We start from the raw sequence: 19,937 nt of genomic DNA on the forward strand, positions 1-19,937 counted from the left end.
TAAATACAAAATATGGCCCTTAAATGACTTAAAAGGTTTGGTTGAGGTTTGGGGGCAACTTTGGACTTAAACGCAAATCTCAAATACTGTTCATTCAATGCCCCCCATACTTCGCACAGTAGCAATCATACAATAAGGTAACATAACTCCATATTATCCCTAAATAATACAGATTATGGTCATTGATTGACTTTTGTTTTTCCTTTTATTTTTTATTGTTTTGTTTGGGCAGGCCGTGGGGAAGGCGGCTTCAATCTCACCTATGGTATCAAATAAGTTACATTTGACATAGAGTGACCAAACTTGTAATATAGGAGGAGTTTATGGAAAACTTTTATGGGATTGTGTTTTGGACACCTATGGTCAAGGTGAAGGTCACTGTTACTAAAAATAGAAGAAAAAAACAACAGTTACAACTGAATGTCACAACGAAGTTCTTCTGTCAATCATTGATTGAAAACCTGGTTTCTTCGCAGTGCGGTGTTTTTGTTTACTTTTTAGTTCGGCTTTTTATTGCCTTTGACATGTTGACATGCACATATTACATCTTTATCATTTTGATTATTTCTACTTCTACTTCTACCAGATACTAGCCACATTCAACAGACTGAGCATTATTGCCAGGGGCCGTTGTGCCATAAAGCAAAATAAGACAAGAACCGGATAAGGGGGAGTATAAAAATAACGAAGAGCATATTTAAGAGTCTACATAAAGAGAGTGGCTAGTTGAGCCTTAAATGCATCAGCTGAGCCTGCTGAAAGGACGGCCGGTGGAAGCTCAACTGTTCCACTCCTGAATACAATGCATGAAGTTCGAGTGAATAAAAGATTGCTGCCGATAGCTTGTAGCACATTGTTGTCTCTTGAAGGAGTGTGTTGATGTATATCGAGAAAGATGAGACTGTGGTAATGGAGCATCGCAGTGACGCTTGATCTGTACTGGTATTTGTGTTTGTCAAAGCGTGCTCCTTGGCGTTGTACCGTTGAATTTCCTGTTTGAAAAGTCTTTTTCGGATGGGTCCCAAACGGAGCTAGCATATTCCACGGTGGGTCGAACAAGCGATTGGTAAGCCATGCCTTTTGTGGGGGCCCCTTTTGTGGATGAGGAACCGATATTTAAGTTACTTACAAAAATCAAGTAAGGTTTCGATCCGCTTTGTTTGTTATACTGCTGATGTGCCCCCCCCCCCCCCCCCCCCCCCTACCGGGAGTTGTTGATGGTGACACATACATGATCATACATGCTGAAGAGACTGTATGATTGTGCAGGCGAGAGACGTATTGGATTATTTTTCTTCTTCTGGGAGGTACTGATGACTTGGCATGTGTCTGAATGGTAGGCTATTTTCCCCAATTGTCGAAGTTTATCTAGGTCTTTTTGCAGATTGCACACTCAAGAGTACGTTGTTGGCAACAGTAAGGTATGCGATGGTGTCGTCCGGCATAATGTAATTGCGTAGCACCGTAATTACTAGGAAGTTTACGATGTTACAGTATAGATGATGAGATCGAGGGTCGGACAGTGCTATTTCGGGTTGACTCCTTCAACTTGTCATTTTTTGTACGGAGGCAGACAGAATCATTAGATGTTTAAAATATACCTGTTGATCTCGCTTAGCAAATGGCTTTCTTTCATAGTCAATTATATATACATAGATTGTCCAAAACATTCGGAACTCCTCGGCCATTATTTTCAAAAACAACCTAGGTTGTTTTTGAAAATAATGGCCGAGGTGCTCCGAATGTGTCCAAAAATGTGTTTGATGCCTCTTTCCAGTATTTTCGAACAATGTGCAAAATAGTATAATAGTTGCATTTAACCTCTTTGTAATCTTTACAAAAGACACACTGAGATGGCACCGTTATCAATTTTGACCAGACGGGTTCCGTGCATGGGAAATATTTTTGTTTAAAACGCGACATATGTGGAACGAAAAAGATTCCCTTCGAAATAAATAAACATGGCTTCCGGTTGAAATCATGCCGAAATTAACAAGTGCATTTAACAAAAAGTATATATGAGTAAATCTTCTTTTATTAGGAAGCTATTTTAAATTCATAATGAAATTGAGTACATCTTTCAAGATAGCTTCCTTCATGGCTTGATACAGGTGAAATAATGGTCTCAATAATGACCTCATTTTGTTGACATTTACAGACAAGCAGTTTTTCCACAAGCAGTATCTTTAAGTAGTAAATATATCGCAGAACACCCAATAGATGCAAATTTATCATTTAATTATAACAAGTTAAATTTCTCAAAATCATTTATTATTTTAAAAACAGCAACAGTACGTATGATAATTCATTGAAAGTGCATGTTAGCTAAAGAACTTCAGCGAACACGTTATATATTACCTGTTTGGATGTGTTCGCTGAAGAGAACGCGTATCCAAACCCTACCAGAAATCGTGACATTTTTATGTCACGCTTTTTTCACTTGTATGCATTGTACAGACAAAATAGCTGTATCCTTAGGTTAATGAAGTAAAATGTAGTTCACAAACTCATTTTCAAAACCAAAAAACGCTTTAAAGATAGTTAATTTAGCTTTTTAATAAATCCTATTACAAGCATTCCTTATCTAGGTCATAGCTGTGTTCAAATTTAATCACGTGGCACCAAGATTTTCAGAAAATACCCATGTGACCTAGTGTTTATTTTGCTGTTATTTTTTCTATTTCGAATAATTAAATTATTTTTACTTATCAAACAGCCTTACTGCAATTGGATTCAACTAAATGAACAATGTGAATCCGATGCTATAAATAAAATCCATCGACGTCATCATGGTCATGTGATTGCATTGCATCATCACACTCAATTGATTCTGGTTGACTTTACTATGGGGGTTACGCCATAACTTTAATGCGTTGTAAACATCAAAAAAATAAATATCAACATTAAAGTTATGGAAGCCAGAACTAAGTGCATGTATGATAAGAAAAACACTTCAGGTAAGGGCAGGGTTGAAAAGTGTATGTTTTGGATACCTTTTTATTGCCCAGTTTACGTCAGATGACAGCTTCTTGTTTATGTGTGTTGTAATGAACATACCTCATGGAAGAATAAATTTATTTTAGTTGTGTGAAGTTAGCTAAACATACGACATTGGACATTCAAGATCGAATGTTGTGCTGGCACGACATTGGACATCCAAAAATGAATGTCGTGCCAGCACGACATTGGACATTGGGATTTCAAAAATGAATGTCGTGCTGGCACGACATTGGACATTCAAAATCGAATGTTGTGCTGGCACGACATTGGACATTCAAAAGTGAAAGTCGTGCTAGCACCACATTGGACATTGGACATTCACAAATGAATGTTGTGCTGGCACGACATTGGACATTGGGATTTCAAAAATGAATGTCGTGCTAGCACGACATTGGACATTGGACATTCAAAATTGAATGTTGTGCTGGCCAGACATTGGACATTGGACATTCAAAATCGAATGTTGTGCTGGCACGACATTGGACATTGGACATTCAAAATTGAATGTTGTGCTGGCATGACATTGGACATTGGTATTTCAAAAATGAATGTTGTGCTAGCACGACATTGGACATTCAAAATCAAATGTTGTGCTGGCACGACATTGGACACTGGACATTCAAAACTGAAAGTCGTGCTGGCACGACATTAGACATTGGACATTGGGATTTCAAAAATGATTCAAAATCGAAAGTTGTGCTGGCACGGCATTGGACATTTAAAATCGAATGTTGTGCTGGAACGACATTAGACATTCAAAATTGAAAGTCGTGCTGGCACGACATTGGACATTCGACAGTCATAAATGAATGTCGTGCTAGCACGACATTTGACATTCAAAAATGAAAGTCGTGCTAGAACATTCAAATTAATGTATGACATGTTTTATGAATGAATGTTTTCTACCGACTTTAAATTAATTCGGATGGCATGCAATTTTCTGAATTTTTATGCCCCCACAAAGTGGCGGCATATAGGGTTGCCCTTGTCCGTACGTACGTCTGTCTGTCTGTCTGTACGTACGTACGTCCCGAAGATTGTTTCCGATCTAATTCTTGAAAACCGTTTGTCCAATCCTCACCAAACTTTAAACACATGTTTGTGACCATAATATCTTGATCAAGTTTGATAGTCATGGAAATCGCTTTAGTCATTTAGGAGTTACGGCCCTTTTTTGCCAAAAATACTTCAAAAATATATGTTTCCAATCTAATTCTTGAAAAGTATGTGTCCAATCCTCACCAAACTTTACATACATGATTGTGACCATAATATCTTGATCAAGTTCGATAGCCATGGAAATCGCTTTTGTCATTTAGGAGTTACGGCCCTTTATTTGCAAAAAAAGACTTGAGATTATCCTGAATAATCATTATGGCTTATTTTCTGTGACAAAAAATCGAAGTGGGGGCATCCGTGTCCTATGGACACATTTTTTTTTTTGTGATATTGTCTTAAAATTATTTGAAAAGGGTTAGGAATCACAAAAGCAATGACTCATTATAAATTTATAAACACCAAGAGAGCATTGTCATTACGATTCCATCGCAATATTTGAAACTTAAGCATGATTCAGATAGACATGATGTCACATATGCAGAGAAAGATTCAAATGAATATACTTTTGAATGGTCGTGGATTATATGTAGACAAACAGTGATAATGCTTTCGAAATGGCATACTTTTAATAAGCTTAATTGTTTACACATCACTGCTACACATCCAGTACCATTTATAAACGAAGTGAAGATAATTATATTCACAGTATATGATGACATATGGAAAATATACACATGCATTGATGATTCCAAAAAAATATAAATGTAATCGTTCCTACATCTTCTTTATCTGGTTTTACGTATTATAACCCAAATATTGTCAATGAGCCGATTAAGTAACCTATTACTGCCTGTCGACTTATTTTTTATCGACTCAATTAGTCACAACATTCGATTTTGAATGTCCCATGTCCAATGTCGTGCTAGCAAAAAATTTGATTTTGAATGTCCAATGTCGTGCCAGCACAACATTCGATTTTGAATGTCCGATGTCGTGCTAGCACGAAATTCATTTTTGAATGTCCAATGTCCAATGTCGTGCTGGCACGACATTCATTTTTGAATGTCCAATGTCGTGCTAGCACGACATTCACTTTTGAATGTCCAATGTCGTGCCAGCACAACATTCGATTTTGAATGTCCAATGTCGTGCCAGCACAACATTCGATGTTGAATGTCCAATGTCATGCTAGCACGACATTCATTTTTGAAATACCAATGTCCAATGTCATGCCAGCACAACATTCAATTTTGAATGTCCAATGTCGTGCCAGCACAACGTTCATTTTTGAAATTCCAATGTCCAATCCAATGTCGTGCTGGCACAACATTCATTTTTGAATGTCCAATGTCGTGCTGGCATGACATTCATTTTTGAATGTCCAATTTCCAATGCGTACTAGCACGACTTTCACTTTTGAATGTCTAATGTCGTGCCAGCACAACATTCAATTTTGAATGTCCAATGTCGTGCTGGCACGACATTCATTTTTGAATGTCCAATGTCGTGCTGGCATGACATTCATTTTTGAATGTCCAATTTCCAATGCGTACTAGCACGACTTTCACTTTTGAATGTCCAATGTCCAATGTCGTGCCAGCACAACATTCAATTTTGAATGTCCAATGTCGTGCCAGCACAACATTCGATTTTGAATGTCCAATGTCGTGCTAGCACGACATTCATTTTTGAAATACCAATGTCCAATGTCGTGCCAGCACAACATTCAATTTTGAATGTCCAATGTCGTGCCAGCACAACATTCGATTTTGAATGTCCAATGTCGTGCTATCACGACATTCATTTTTGAAATACCAATGTCCAATGTCGTGCCAGCACAACATTCGATTCTGAATGTCCAATGTCGTGCTAGCACGACTTTCACTTTTGAATGTCCAATGTCCAATGTCGTGCCAGCACAACATTCAATTTTGAATGTCCAATGTCGTGCCAGCACAACATTCGATTTTAAATGTCCAATATCGTGCTAGCACGAAATTCATTTTTGAATGTCCAATGTCCAATGTCGTGCTGGCACGACATTCATTTTTGAATGTCCAATGTCGTGCTAGCACGACATTCACTTTTGAATGTCCAATGTCGTGCCAGCACAACATTCGATTTTGAATGTCCAATGTCGTGCCAGCACAACATTCGATGTTGAATGTCCAATGTCATGCTAGCACGACATTCATTTTTGAAATACCAATGTCCAATGTCATGCCAGCACAACATTCATTTTTGAATGTCCAGTGTCGTGCGAGCACGACTTTCATTTTTGAAATTCCAATGTCCAATGTCGTGCTGGCACGACATTCATTTTTGAATGTCCAATGTCGTGCTAGCACGACTTTCACTTTTGAATGTCCAATGTCGTGCCAGCACAACATTTGATTTTGAATGTCCTATGTCCAATGTCGTGTCAGCACAACATTCGATCTTGAATGTCCAATGTCATATGTTAAGCTAACTTCACACAGCTATTTATTTTTTAAGATAAGATAACGTTTATTTTAAGTAGGCAAGATAGTAACAAGTAAAACATTAGCTCACATCGTGTTCTTTTTATCTAAGTTTTAGCATACAGTATATGAACTGTATAAGATCTGCCGTGACAAAATTAGTGATGAATACAATAACAAAAATAATAACATTTTACAATTAAAATCTACATAAAATTCATCAGTGGAATCGATGATGATAACAACAGTATTAAAAAACTGTGTAGTAGCACAGTCATTCGATATTATTCTAGTGCTTCCACTTAAGAAATGAATTGTGGGGCTGATCTCATTATTGGGGTATGAACGCAATTGGGCTCCATGCTTCGGACTCCACGCGTACTTTGACCAGCCCAATTGCATTCATATCCCCGATAATGTCATCAACCCCGCAATTCATTCCTTATATTTACAGCAATAGTTCATTATTTCATTCAAGAAACGTTAAAAAAATACTTAATTTCATTTAGGATAACCTTTCAGTAATCCTTTCGTACCCATTCTGTAAATAAAATGACCCGACTGTAACCGGAAACATTTTTTTTCAAATGACATCACAATAACGCGGGAAAAATTCAACCACTTAAAATCACTTTTAAACATAAACATAAAATTGAAACACTTTTGACAACAATACGTTTAAAATATAATAACATAACATTTTTAAAATGTTGATATATATTTTATGGGACTACATTTTATGGGACCTGCTGACACAATACAAACAATAACAAGATCAATAGTTTTCATGTATATTGTTAGGCGGTGAATTGCGATCGGAACATATCAGAAGATGTTGGGTTCATTGATTGATAAACGCAATTGCCGAAAGGCAATTCATTTAAGGAATTGAAGTTGAGGTGTAAATATAAGGTCTTTATGGGTTGTTGAGCCCGATGTGCCTTCCTGTGGCAAGGCTTATTACCAAAACTCATTATATGCACCAAGCAGTGACTAGCTTGATCAAAGTAATCAGTATTGACAATACGGTACACTCAATGAGTTAGATGCACTTTCTGTTTCCCTCCACAGATTTTGGCTATTGCTGCCCACACAATGAATTTATAACCTGTACGCGTTCGTCTGAGTTACAATTTAAGGCCCTCAGAGTGATCAGTCGACCAAATAATTAAAAGACTGTTATCTTAAATGTCATTTATATAAAAAATGTAGGCCAACAGCAAAATGCCCTTAGTATCCTGATCATACTTTTTTGAGATTGCTCCCCTGCATGTAATGGTTTTTTAACAGGACATGTATTCAGGCCATTCTGATAGTTTCAAATGTTTAGATGTCTTTGTTTTTTTTCTTTATTTTAGATTCTTTGTAATAGGAGAACAACTTTGTGCAAAAAAGACTATAAAACAAGGATACTGTTGCTACCCTAGGACCAAGTAAAAAAAAAAATAAAAAAAAATAATGAATATTCCTTTTCCATCTAGTAAAGGCAATCAAGTTGATAGTCAGACTATCACAAACACACACACATTCACATTTTATTTTCATAGAATCATTTGTACACCAGACATGCAAAACAACAATAAGCAATTGGGCAATTGGCAAACAAATCATATGAGGCAATCTTCGAATGTAGGCTACAGTGACGTTATAATTATCATGTGACAGGCAATATACATCATGTGATCACATTATAGAAAATACAGAGATGTCAGAAAACAAAAATACAAGTACAGACTACCACTATCTAAGATGAATGCTAATAATACTTAATACTCTATGTTTGTACACAATTATAATAAGAATGTTTTTAATACATGGGTGTCAATGAAATCTTTCCTCGGGGGCACTTGTTGAATGGAAGAAGTAATAACATTTCATTGAATGTGGCGTTTAGCACAGAATTTGTATCAGGATTGTTTTTCTTTTTTTTCTTACAAGCAGTGTGTAATGTTTGGAGGGTGTTTTATAAAAATCATGTATTCCTAATCATTCATACAGATTCTCATAGTTTTAAATTAGACTCTTGATTATGTTTACAGCACTGCAAAACTGATATGATTAATCCAGATTGCCATTTAATGGAAGTATAAACATTGCCATGCTTTGTTACCATTTAAGGAAAAATAAACCATGCCCTTTATCAATCCCAGAGGATTCACTACTATTGTATACCATTATAAAAACCAGCAACATTTGTTTCACCTTCACTGGTTGATACTATCACCTGTGCCCTTCACCATTGTTTGCAAAGTCTCAAAACATACAAACAGTGACAATGAAGGATTAAAATACATTGTATGTGATAACAACTTGCACAAATACAGTGGATGTATTATTTCAGCAAATTACAGAGATATTGCCCTTTGTTACTTTTTCTTGCCCAGAGCATAACTTTAAAACTACTAGATGAAATTTAATAAATCTTCATATCATGGTAAAGCACAATGAGAGGCATTGCTGTTTTCAAGAAGAACCATAACTCTATTTATTATTATCTGTTATTGCCCTGTTACTTTTTCAGCAGGGTAACTTCTGAATTACTCAATTGATTTTAATTAAATAGCATACTTTGGTTAAGCATGACAACTGACAAGTGGAAATACAGTGTACAAAAACCTCTTAGTTACATGGCCTGTTTTTAAAGAAATAGTTTGCCTTTACTGTGTCCAGGCGGCGTTCAGGGGTATTCGTCACCCCTGTGACAGCTCTAGTTTGATACGCCTTGCATACATTTGTACACAAGAACGAAACTTGTATTTTCAGTGGGGAAATCATGTTATACATCACCAAATTCCTCCAAATTAAAATATTGGTTGTATTGTCAACAAAACTGCTGCCTGTGAATTTCCCAACAATGTGAATATTATCAAATAAAACAATGTATTCCATGTATTTTTGTTTCTGATGGATGATTTGTCACAGTTTGAAGGTTGACTTGAGTTCCAATGTTTCAATATTTGTTTACAGTTAACTCTTGAAGCAGAAACTGATCCAAACGACGAGTGACAATGACTGGTTGAGTGCTGACGTCTATTTAAGAAAAATGGCGACAAAAACCGATTACGATCACCTTTCTCCTGAAGGACATCAGAATCCACGTAAGTTTCTTCAGCTTGTCAGTTTTTACTAAATCCTTCTGTCATATTTTCAAATATTTAAGAACAAGAAACACCCATTTGAATTTGAAGTGATGGATACACCCTCTAACAAGCATTTTGTTCACATTAAACATAAAATTACAGCTTCTCATGTCCTACCCTCTCAGTTGTGAGAGCGTTTCTTCTAGATCTTCTTAGCACAGTTGTGGCAACATTAATATTAAGTTAAAATATCTTATAGCTCACTTAAGGACCACCTACTAAAGGTGAGCTGCTGCGATCAGTCTATGTCCAACATGCATAGTGCATTCGGTCTATGTCCAACATGCATAGTGCATTGTTCGGCACCAACTATTGCTTGAATCAACATCTCCTTCCAGGGCTTCCGTTAAAGGAAGTTTGGAAGTATGTTACTCCCTAGAAATAGGTTTAAACTTCCAAACTTAATTCCTTGGAAGTACCCAAACTTCCATAATTTTGAAGAAAACTTCCAAAGTCAAAAGCTTGGAAGTTCAAAATATCAAAACCTGGTGTCAATATTACTTTTATGCTCACAATTTCAATCAGTCTTGAAGTAAAATGAATTATTATAATATAAATCTGTGAATTCGGCAAGATATATAGTTTCAAATTATTTTATTTTTAACATCTGTCATCCTATTTTAAAAATACTGGAAAAAGTCATACTTCCAGTTTCAAATTCTTAATGGAAGCCCTGTGACCTTCTAAACTGCTTGGACAATTTTGATGATACTTCAGCTGGTGCCCTTTCAAAATTTCATAGTAGAAATTCCATGTTTTGCTTGGATGACCTTTATTGTTATTCTTATTTATTGAAGCTAAGGCAATGAGATATGGACCATGTGTTCAAAATCAAATATCAATATTGTGCTTGGATGACCTAGATTGTGACCTTCTGATCCCGTTTTTTGGTTTCTTTTCAAAATTGGACCATGTATAATTGTATACAGTTTTGAAGACAAATATCACTACTGACATGTGACCTTATTACCTACAGCAATGAAATTTTGACCATGTGTACAGTTTTGGAAACAAAAATCAAGCTAAGATATTTTCTGTGTAGCATTGTCCAATTGTCCTCTACCAAGATTGTTAAAAATAATTCCTTACGTTCAAACTTGGCCCCACTTGAGGATCACCTGTGTTATATAGAAATATAAAGGAAAAAACCTATAATCTCTTGTATGAAACCTGAGGGTAGGATTTGTTATTTGTCCCAGATGAAACTGAAAAGCCTAGAGCTAAGATATTTTTGTGTAGTGGTTTAAAAACTCACTCAGTTGAGTGATTAATAGGGGCCATCCTGCCATCTAGTCTTTAACAGATAAAAAGTAATCATGATTTTTCGATATTTGTCAGTTTGAATGAGTCATCTATCCTTCAGATTTAAGGAGAATTTTTTCTCTCATGAATTTTTCAGCAATGCCATGGTTCGGTATGGACATTGGAGGTACTCTTACAAAGCTTGTATACTTCGAACCATGTGATAACGAAACAACAGATGAAGAAGAACAGGAAACATTGAAGACAATTCGCCATTATCTCACACGCAATATAAACTATGGTCAGACGGGTATCAGAGATGTTCATCTTGAAATGCAGAACCAGTCTATTGGTGGGCGACAGGGTTCTCTCCACTTTATACGCTTTCCAACGTCTGAGATGATGTCATTCATAGAGCTTGCTCAAGCAAAGAACTTCCCGAACCTGGCACTGTCTATATGTGCCACAGGGGGAGGAGCCTACAAGTTTGAATCTGATTTCAAATCTGTGAGTTTAATAATCAATTTTTTGTTCATGATAAATTTTTGATAGTCATATTGATACATTGTAAAATAATGTTGTAGACAGCATTATCATGATTTAATTTGTTTCATTAAGAAATGTACGTTATTATTTGAAAGTTTCGAATCATCAGTATTCAGTATGTGCAGTCAACAGGGAGAAAGTCTTGTGGCGGAGAGTTGCATTTTCTTTTTTTTGTATAAAAGATTAGCGAAAATTAAAATTGTGACTTTGTATTACATTGGTAGAATGCTGTCCGCTTATCCAATCAGAGTGCAATACCTAGAGTGAAAATGTTAATATGTTGATTTAGTCAAATAAAATGTTGATGTTTTTTTGTCTAATACATTTAAATTTTATTCTTTCAGCATGTTAATCTAGAACTCCATAAATTTGATGAGCTGGATTGTCTTATCGAGGGAATCCATTTCATTGATAGAAATAACAAATCATTTGAATGCTACTATTGGACAAACCCAAATGATTCAAAATTAGCGAAGAAAGAGCCATTTGACTTTCGGAACCCATACCCATACCTGGTTGTAAATATTGGATCTGGTGTTAGCATTCTCACGGTGAGGGGACCAAGCGACTATCAGAGGGTCAGTGGGACAAGGTACGCTAATTTCAGAAAATTTAATGTTATAGTTGTTGTACATAAGTGCTGCAACTGTCGCTGTCATAATCATGTTCCATATAATGCTGCAACTATAGCTGTGGTATTCATGGTACATATAACGCTGCCACTGTTGCTGTCGTAATCATGATACATATCGCCACCTTAGTGCAATAACTGAATAACTGCATATAGAAATAGAGATATTGAGTTCTTGCACTAAGGTGACGATTATAGTGGTGCATCTTTCGTTGTCAGCAGCACAGTACAGATAATGCTGCAGCTGTCATTGTTGTCAACATTGTCATAGCCATAGTGTCAAAAATATTTCTTAAACAGTCACACAAGATTTGTTTTACTAAATATTTTAGGTGCTCAATGCATGATAGACATAATTAAATACTTCAATAGGAGTTTTCAGCATCTCATGCTTAGTCCTTGTATGTAATGACAATGCACTTGCTAAAATATGTTTATGTAAGTCTCTTTTGTTGACCTAATCAATAATAAATGTAGAAGTTGGCATCTTGTCTCGGACACATTTGTTATACAATGCTATATAAATACAAACTTCCTGTTAACATATATTTTAAATATATCCAATGGTGATAATTATACTTTTGATATATTTTCTGTGATCAGTTTAGGTGGTGGAACATTCCTGGGACTGTGCTGTCTGTTAACGGGCTGTGATACATTTGAAGAGGCTATCAACCTAGCTGCTCAAGGTCGGACCTAATGTTTTAGTTTTGTGAGCTTGTCGTTTTTCTTTAAGAAATGTTGAGGTATGGTGATGGCCTTGGTGTTGTTGTTTTCAAGGGCATAGTGCTACAGACCTTATTGCCATTACTCAAAAACTGTTCAAGATATTCATAGAAACTTGACTCACACTTAAACACATGTTGCTAAAGACAATACACAAACACACACATATATCAAGGGCTATAACTCTTAAGTTATGCCCCTTTTTGACTGAAAAAAAACAAGAGATATGGATTGGCATTGGTCCAATTTTTGTGGCAATCTTGTTTAAGCTTGTCTTCTTCTAATTTTTGCTGGGGAAAACTGTCTCTCATCTCTGATAGTTTCCAGCATTTTAAGTGGCTTAAATAGGTTAGTCTAGCTTGTTATTGTTGTAGTCTTTGAAAAGTAAGTGCCATCCTGGCAGTGTTACTATCAGAACCTTTGTGATTTTGCTGGCATGCCGGCAGTGTAATTGTTATGTACATATGTATCACTCTCAAGTCAGTTTCCAGGGTCGGAACAAAAACTCTGTCCCTTTTTGAGAGTGGCTCTTTTGAGATCCAACTCAGGACATTGACCACTTTGTAACTCTGTCCTTGACATTACCACTTCTTATTTACATTTTTTGACATTACAGGAGATTCGACCAATGTTGATAAGCTGGTACGGGACATTTACGGCGGTGACTACACCTCGAGCAAGTTTAAACTGCCAGGGGACATTGTTGCCAGCAGGTATAATTTCATAATTATTTATTAAGCTCAATGGCAAAATTTTAATCTAAAGTAAGATTTTAATCCAAACAAAACTATTCTGACAAACTCTCAATCTAAGCAGATCTAATCAGTCAGAATTTTAATCTGAACAGAAATATTCAGACTTAATTTTATTCTATATTTGAAATTGAACAGAACTCTGCAGACTTAATTTTAATTAGAACCAACCTGTTCTTTAACACAGATGCATGAACTCATTACTGCAAGGAGGAAGAAATTCAGGTGATTTTATTTTTTAACAAATATCACTTGTGATTCTCACCTGTGATTGCCATTTTTTTTCTTTCTTGCCAGTTTTGGCCAAATGAACCATAAGGATCGCCGTGACCGAGCCTCACCTCAGGACCTTGCACGTGCAACCCTGGCCACAATCACCAACAACATCGGCTCCATCGCACGCATGTGGGCAGTACGAGAGGTAGGGGGAAGTAATTATGCCTTTCATTTTATAAACATTGAAATGTTGAGCCTCACCTATGAAGCTGCCATAGGCAACACCCTCGTCAAGAACCACCAACATAGGCTGGATGGAATAATTGTCTAAGAAGATAAGAAGGTCTGGGATTAAAATAAGAAGTGTGGAAGTTTGAGTGTATTCCTTGTCATTAATACTTTCAACGGGCAATTTAAACTTCGCTTAATCGACTGTATGACTCGGGGATGGCACGACACCGTTAATTCATCTTCAAGATGCAATCTCTATAAACATGTTAAATCCTTACTAAATCCGGAAAAATATCTTTCCATAAACTTGTCACATAAATTTGTCCGTGCGCTCGCGCGATTTAGGTGTTCAAGTCATCGGTTAAATATCGAAGTTGGCCGACATCTTAACATAGACAGAAATGACAAAATATGTGCGTCCTGCTTAATCAACGAGAACAGGCTTTTATTAGAAGATGAATTTCATGTGTTTTTCATATGCGCAAGGTTCTCTACTGTAAGAAATCAGTTTTTATTTAGCTGGTTCACGGGTCGATCTGACCTACATGCCTTTTACAGACTCCTAAAGTCAGATAATAGTTTTGTTAATTGACAAGTGGCAATATGTATTTTTTACTGGTTAACAATGGCAGATTGAAATTTGTAAACAAATTGTAATAAGCAATGCCACCACTGTATTGTAATTAATGATGTATATATTATAGTATGTATTTTGGGCCGGAGGCCTTTATGTACTGAATAAAGTTGAGTTGAGTTGAGTAAAGAACTTATAAACCATTTAATTTTAGATAAAACTTTATTCCTTTGACTATGACAGTTTGCACATTTAAAAGGGATGTGATTATTCCTCCACAAAAGTAAAAGTTAAGTTTAGGCCCCTAGACAGACTGGGAGAAGTGGACAAGCTTTGGCATCTGCTCATGGTGGTTATCTTTTTTTACAAATCCTTATTTGTTGATCAAAGCTGTTGACTTTTTTTATCCATTTTACCATACTATTGTAACACGACAATGGAGGGTAGAAATTATTTAATCTGTTTAAGTCATCAGAAATTAATATGGCCCCAATTTCTCAAAACTTTTTAGTCCCTTATAACAGGATTAAGCTAAGCTCACTATTTTTTGTTGTTATTTTGTTGTTTTGCGTTACATTTACTTCTCAAAGATTTTTTAGAAATTATGTAGGAATGATCTGTATGATAATTAGAATAAATTTTCATTTATCAAAATCTATTTTCAGTATGTATTTTTGCTAATTGAAATAAGCTACTTAAGCTTGTTAAGCTTAAGAAGTTTCGTGAAATTGGGGCCAGGTTATAATCGTCATGTATATTAATAAAAGACATAGCTGCCTTATTGAATGGCATTCCCTTAGCATTTACAGATTTAATTTGAATGCCAAAAAGGATATAAATTTACCCCCAAAGTTTTGTCGGATGTATAGGAGAGCTAGTCCACCAGTCAGTCCTGTCGGTCAGTTTTGTCTCAGTGATAACTCATGAAAGGGTGGATGGATTTAGAGTTTTTGGTGTACATGTTTAAAACCATATAATACAAGTCAAATTTGCCTTTTGCTACAATCCAACAATGTTTGCTGAAGTTATTGCCCCTTTTCAAAGAAATAGTTGACCATTCCTGTGTACAGGCGGCGTATGGGGGTATGTGTCACTTCTGTGATAGCTCTTGTTAAAAATAATTTGTTGTTTTCAGAAAATAGAGCGAGTGGTGTTTGTGGGTAATTTCCTCCGTGTAAACACCATCTCCATGAAGCTGTTGGCGTATGCGATGGACTTCTGGTCGGACGGTGCTATGAAAGCTCTGTTTCTAGAACATGAGGTTGGCTTTAGTTCACACTAATTATGATATTTTTATTGTGAAGATCAAAATTGAAATTCTCTCCAGCCCCCTCTCCTTGGCAGAAACTAGAACTGGTGTTATTCTTGAGAGGGAAAGTAACCCTGGTGGGGGGCTTGATCTCACAACCTCATTAATCTTTGCTTATTATCCAAATATACTTATGATCATCATATATTGAATATATCATAATTGTATTATACTTACCGAACTATGTCTCTCATTTTAAGATAATATCTTCACATTTGTGGTTTACAGAGATTAGTTATGTCTTTGAAAATTCTTATGTCATTTGTATTTTTATTTTAACAGGGCTACTTTGGTTCTATGGGTTGTTTAATGGAATACATGAGGCTCAATCAACATGTAAATGGCATAAGATGAACTAATGGGGAGAACTCTTGGTGAACTTAGGAAAACAAGGGAGACAATTGAGGCAAAATGAAGCTGGACCAATCAATGGAAAGTGTGATGAGAAGTGTGGAGGTGAAATACAAAGTGGTCACATATTGTTACTGGGAACAAGTGATGTGAATGATATACTCAGTACTCAAACTGTAGTGGTACTGTTTCATTTTTAAGTTTTTTTTAGCTCACCTGAGTACAAAGTGCTCAGTTTGAGCTAATGTGATGGGTTGATTGTCCGTTGTCATCCACCCGTTCGTCTTCCATTGTCAGCATTTTCCCTTAAAACAACTTCTCCTCCTAAACCAATGTGACAAGTTCAACCAAACTTCACAGGAATGTTCCATGTGTTGTTCCAGATTTCTTCAATAAAATTGGTTCCATGCATAACTCTTGTTGCCATGGCCACCGAAAGGAAAACTTTGAAAATCTTCTGCTCGTAAACTGCTTCCTCGCTTTTATACATTATTTCACAGAAGGTTACCATGTATCAATTTTAGTTTTTTTCAATTGATTTATTGTTGAAATAATCATTGCAGATATCAGCTTCAAACTTCATGAACTTTTTCACAACAACAATGTGCTTTTTTTGTAACAAGCTATATAACCTAACTTAAATACTGAGCAATGGCCCTTTGTTACTTTTTAAACAAATATATTTTTCATCCTTATATTTGCCCGTTTAAAAAAGAGATGTTTTATAGTTTCACCTGTGGCATATAGGTAACGGGAGTTTGTGCAGGTGGCATCCAGTATACTGTCCAATTTATAACTTTAGAACCATTTGTCCAATCAGGGAGTGATATAGGGCCATCATGGGCCTTTTTTGTGTGTGTTGATTTAATGTATTTTGTTGTTTTTGTTTTGATTGAGGGATATCAAAATATCTATTCATTATGTACTCATACAGTGTATAATCTATAATTATGAAGTCAGTATATCATTGAACAGACTTCCAGTTTTTGCTTGTCAATTTTTTGAAGACAAAAACTGAGGTTTTATCATATGTTGGTGTTCGGGTATGGTAATTTATTCAACCATCGTATTATTTTTTTTAAAAATCAAATGACAATCTTTCCATTCTTGACATTGTTAATGAAAAAATAAATGGATGGATTGATTGATTGTATTGATCTTACATGTTTGTTTAAGATATTTCATGCATTGTTGTAATTGTTTTCATGTTATTATGTTTATTTATCCAAGATGTGTTATTATGCGAGGTATTTAAAATTGTTTTAATGGTGATCATTTTTATATGTGTACCTTTTGTATTTTTTATATGACAAATAATTCCAAATGTTTTAATTTATTTTTGTAAATATTACTGCTGCTATATTATGATGTTAAAACTGTTGCTGAAATTATGTGCTTTTCTTGAAAACTTTTTGATCTTAATATGTAATGGTGCGATTTTGGAGATTTTGAACATTTCTTTTTAAGAATAAACTGTTTTAATAAAATGGTTAGGAATTGTTACACATACAACAGTGTGCATTCTGGTCAAAAGAGGAGATACAAAAATACAGTGACTAGCAATTACAACAACAGGTTTGTGGACACATATTGAAGACATGACTCATATCCACTTACATCTTGAGCCATAAGTATGAAAACTCGAGACTCAAAGCTGAAAATCTAAATATTATAGTAAAATTGCTATATGGAAATAAACAATGATTAAAATGGCTAAATATGTTATAGAATGCATTACACATTCTAACAAAATTAATTATTTTCAGATATTTGGAACATTTTTAACTTCATTTTTTTGAGCCTAGGCCCTGTTTGAAAAAAGGATTTTCGTCATGTCTTCAAAAATCTTAAAGTGACACTCATATTTAAAATCAATACATACACATGTATAACAAACATCAATTTTAACTGATAAACCTTAAACTACTTACTAAATAATGCATTTATGGAAAATATTAATTACAGAAAACAAGATTTGAACCGTGTATTTTATAGCAGAAAGCTCTAAAATGACTTTTGAATGCTAAAATATTTACTGGTCTACTATAGTCTCCAAAGGTAGAAATAATGTGATTTATACTCATTTCTTTCAAATTAAACTTGGTATCCTTCATCAGAACCATTGTTTATCGACATTTATTCATCCCTTTTGGAATATTTAAACAACATTATAATTGTAGTAAATCTAATTTGGGAGTAAGAGTGCATCTTGAAATATGTAGGAACCTCACGGCCGACATCCGATTCTTTTTTAATTTGTGTGTTTTCAACTTAAATACTACTATAATATGGTTGTACCAAATCAAAACAAAGATAACATTAATATAAAATAAAAATATATATATATATTATAAGACTTGGACATTTAACAATTTTCTATGTTATTTATCTTTATGATATGGGAGTATTGAGTAACAATAGAAGTGTCAATTGTCATAAGAAAATATATTTTTGAAATCTCCAATATTGCAACTTTTAAGTGACTCCCTCATGTTGGGGACCAATTTTTTTCAAAACAAGTTCTGAAAGGTTATTGTAATGACTATTTGAAGAATAAGGAGAGCTATACTACTCACCCATCGGTGTGCGTGTCACACCTTGGTTAAGCTTTTGCTTGTAAGCACTTTTAAGTCATAATCTCAGCATTTATTGTATTGAAACTTTAAGAATGTTTTCCAAACTTTCTATCTTACTTATTTTATAAAGTTTGATAGCACTTTTTTGAATATAATGCAAATAATTGCCGTTTATAATTCAACTTTTTAACCCTTGTTAAGGTTTTATATCTCAGCAACTTCTTGAGGCATTGCATTGAGACTATACAATGGTACTCATTCTTCTCAAACAACCATCATACTGAAAAAAACTGTTTTTTGCATGTAATACAAAAAATGAACCTTATCATTCTACTTAGACATTCTGGTTATGGTTTTGCTTGTAAGCAGATTTTAGTCAATAACTCGGCAACTACTGGATGCTATGCATTGAAACTTTATACATTCAAGTATGATAACTTTATATCTTCCTTATAATGTATTTTTTTCCCCTTTATTATATGACTTTGAAATTCTGGTTAAGGATTTGCATGTTATCAAATTTAACAGTGATTCATGCACATCAAAATTTTGAAATCCTTAAATCTAAAAAGGTTGAATAGTCAAGCACGTGACAGCTCTTATTATTATTATGAATAAACAAGGCATTAACTGACGAATTGTTGTTTGAATTTAAGCCTAAAATCACTCATTCTGATTTGAATTACGGTATATCCATATATACAAACAGTATGTAGTGAATCATCTTTCAATAAATAATTTCATACAGCCATTTTGAGTTCTCATTTTTTGTGCATTTATGTGTATCCCTGTGTGTACATTTATGTGTATCCCGGTGTGTACATTTATGTGTATCCCCGTGTGTACATTTATGTGTATCCCTTTGTGTACATTTATGTGTATCCCTTGTGAGTACATTTATATGTATTCCTATGTGTACATTTATATGTATCCCTATGTGTACATTTATGTGTATCCCTGTGTGTACATTTATGTGTATTCCTGTGAGTACATTTATGTATATCCCTGTGTGTACATTTATGGATTTATGTGTATCCCTGTGTGTACATTTATGTGTATCCCTGATGCTGTGTGTACATGCATGTGTATACATTCTCCCTATAATACTTCACACATTTCGTT

General features: G+C 35.0%; 1 protein-coding gene across 2 annotated transcripts; it reads left to right on the forward strand.

The window, feature by feature from the left end:
- The first annotated feature begins 1,896 nt into the window (after positions 1–1,896).
- On the forward strand, positions 1,897–19,566 carry LOC128212272 (pantothenate kinase 3-like). Of its 2 annotated transcripts, none has more exons than XM_052917644.1 (9): positions 1,897–2,012; positions 9,489–9,619; positions 11,061–11,410; positions 11,794–12,041; positions 12,684–12,769; positions 13,423–13,519; positions 13,856–13,979; positions 15,715–15,840; positions 16,171–19,566. In XM_052917644.1, exons 2-9 carry the CDS (start codon positions 9,565–9,567, stop codon positions 16,240–16,242), a joined length of 1,158 nt encoding a protein of 385 aa, XP_052773604.1. In that variant the 5' UTR covers positions 1,897–2,012; positions 9,489–9,564; the 3' UTR covers positions 16,243–19,566. The 2 variants fall into 2 exon arrangements, with proteins under 2 accessions (XP_052773604.1, XP_052773603.1); XM_052917643.1 differs by having other exon boundaries at positions 1,923–2,111.
- Positions 19,567–19,937: the final 371 nt, after the last annotated feature.

The sequence above is a fragment of the Mya arenaria genome, chromosome 12 (assembly GCF_026914265.1).
Source record: "Mya arenaria isolate MELC-2E11 chromosome 12, ASM2691426v1".
Lineage (NCBI taxonomy): Eukaryota > Metazoa > Mollusca > Bivalvia > Myida > Myidae > Mya > Mya arenaria.

Excerpts from the sequence above, each read along its gene's own strand:
- LOC128212272 (XM_052917644.1), top strand. The coding sequence starts at position 9,565 with ATGGCGACAAAAACCGATTACGATCACCTTTCTCCTGAAGGACATCAG. Across the intron at positions 9,620-11,060 it reads TGAAGGACATCAGAATCCAC|CAATGCCATGGTTCGGTATG; the intron begins GTAAGTTTCTTC and ends TGAATTTTTCAG. Across the intron at positions 12,770-13,422 it reads TATCAACCTAGCTGCTCAAG|GAGATTCGACCAATGTTGAT; the intron begins GTCGGACCTAAT and ends TTGACATTACAG.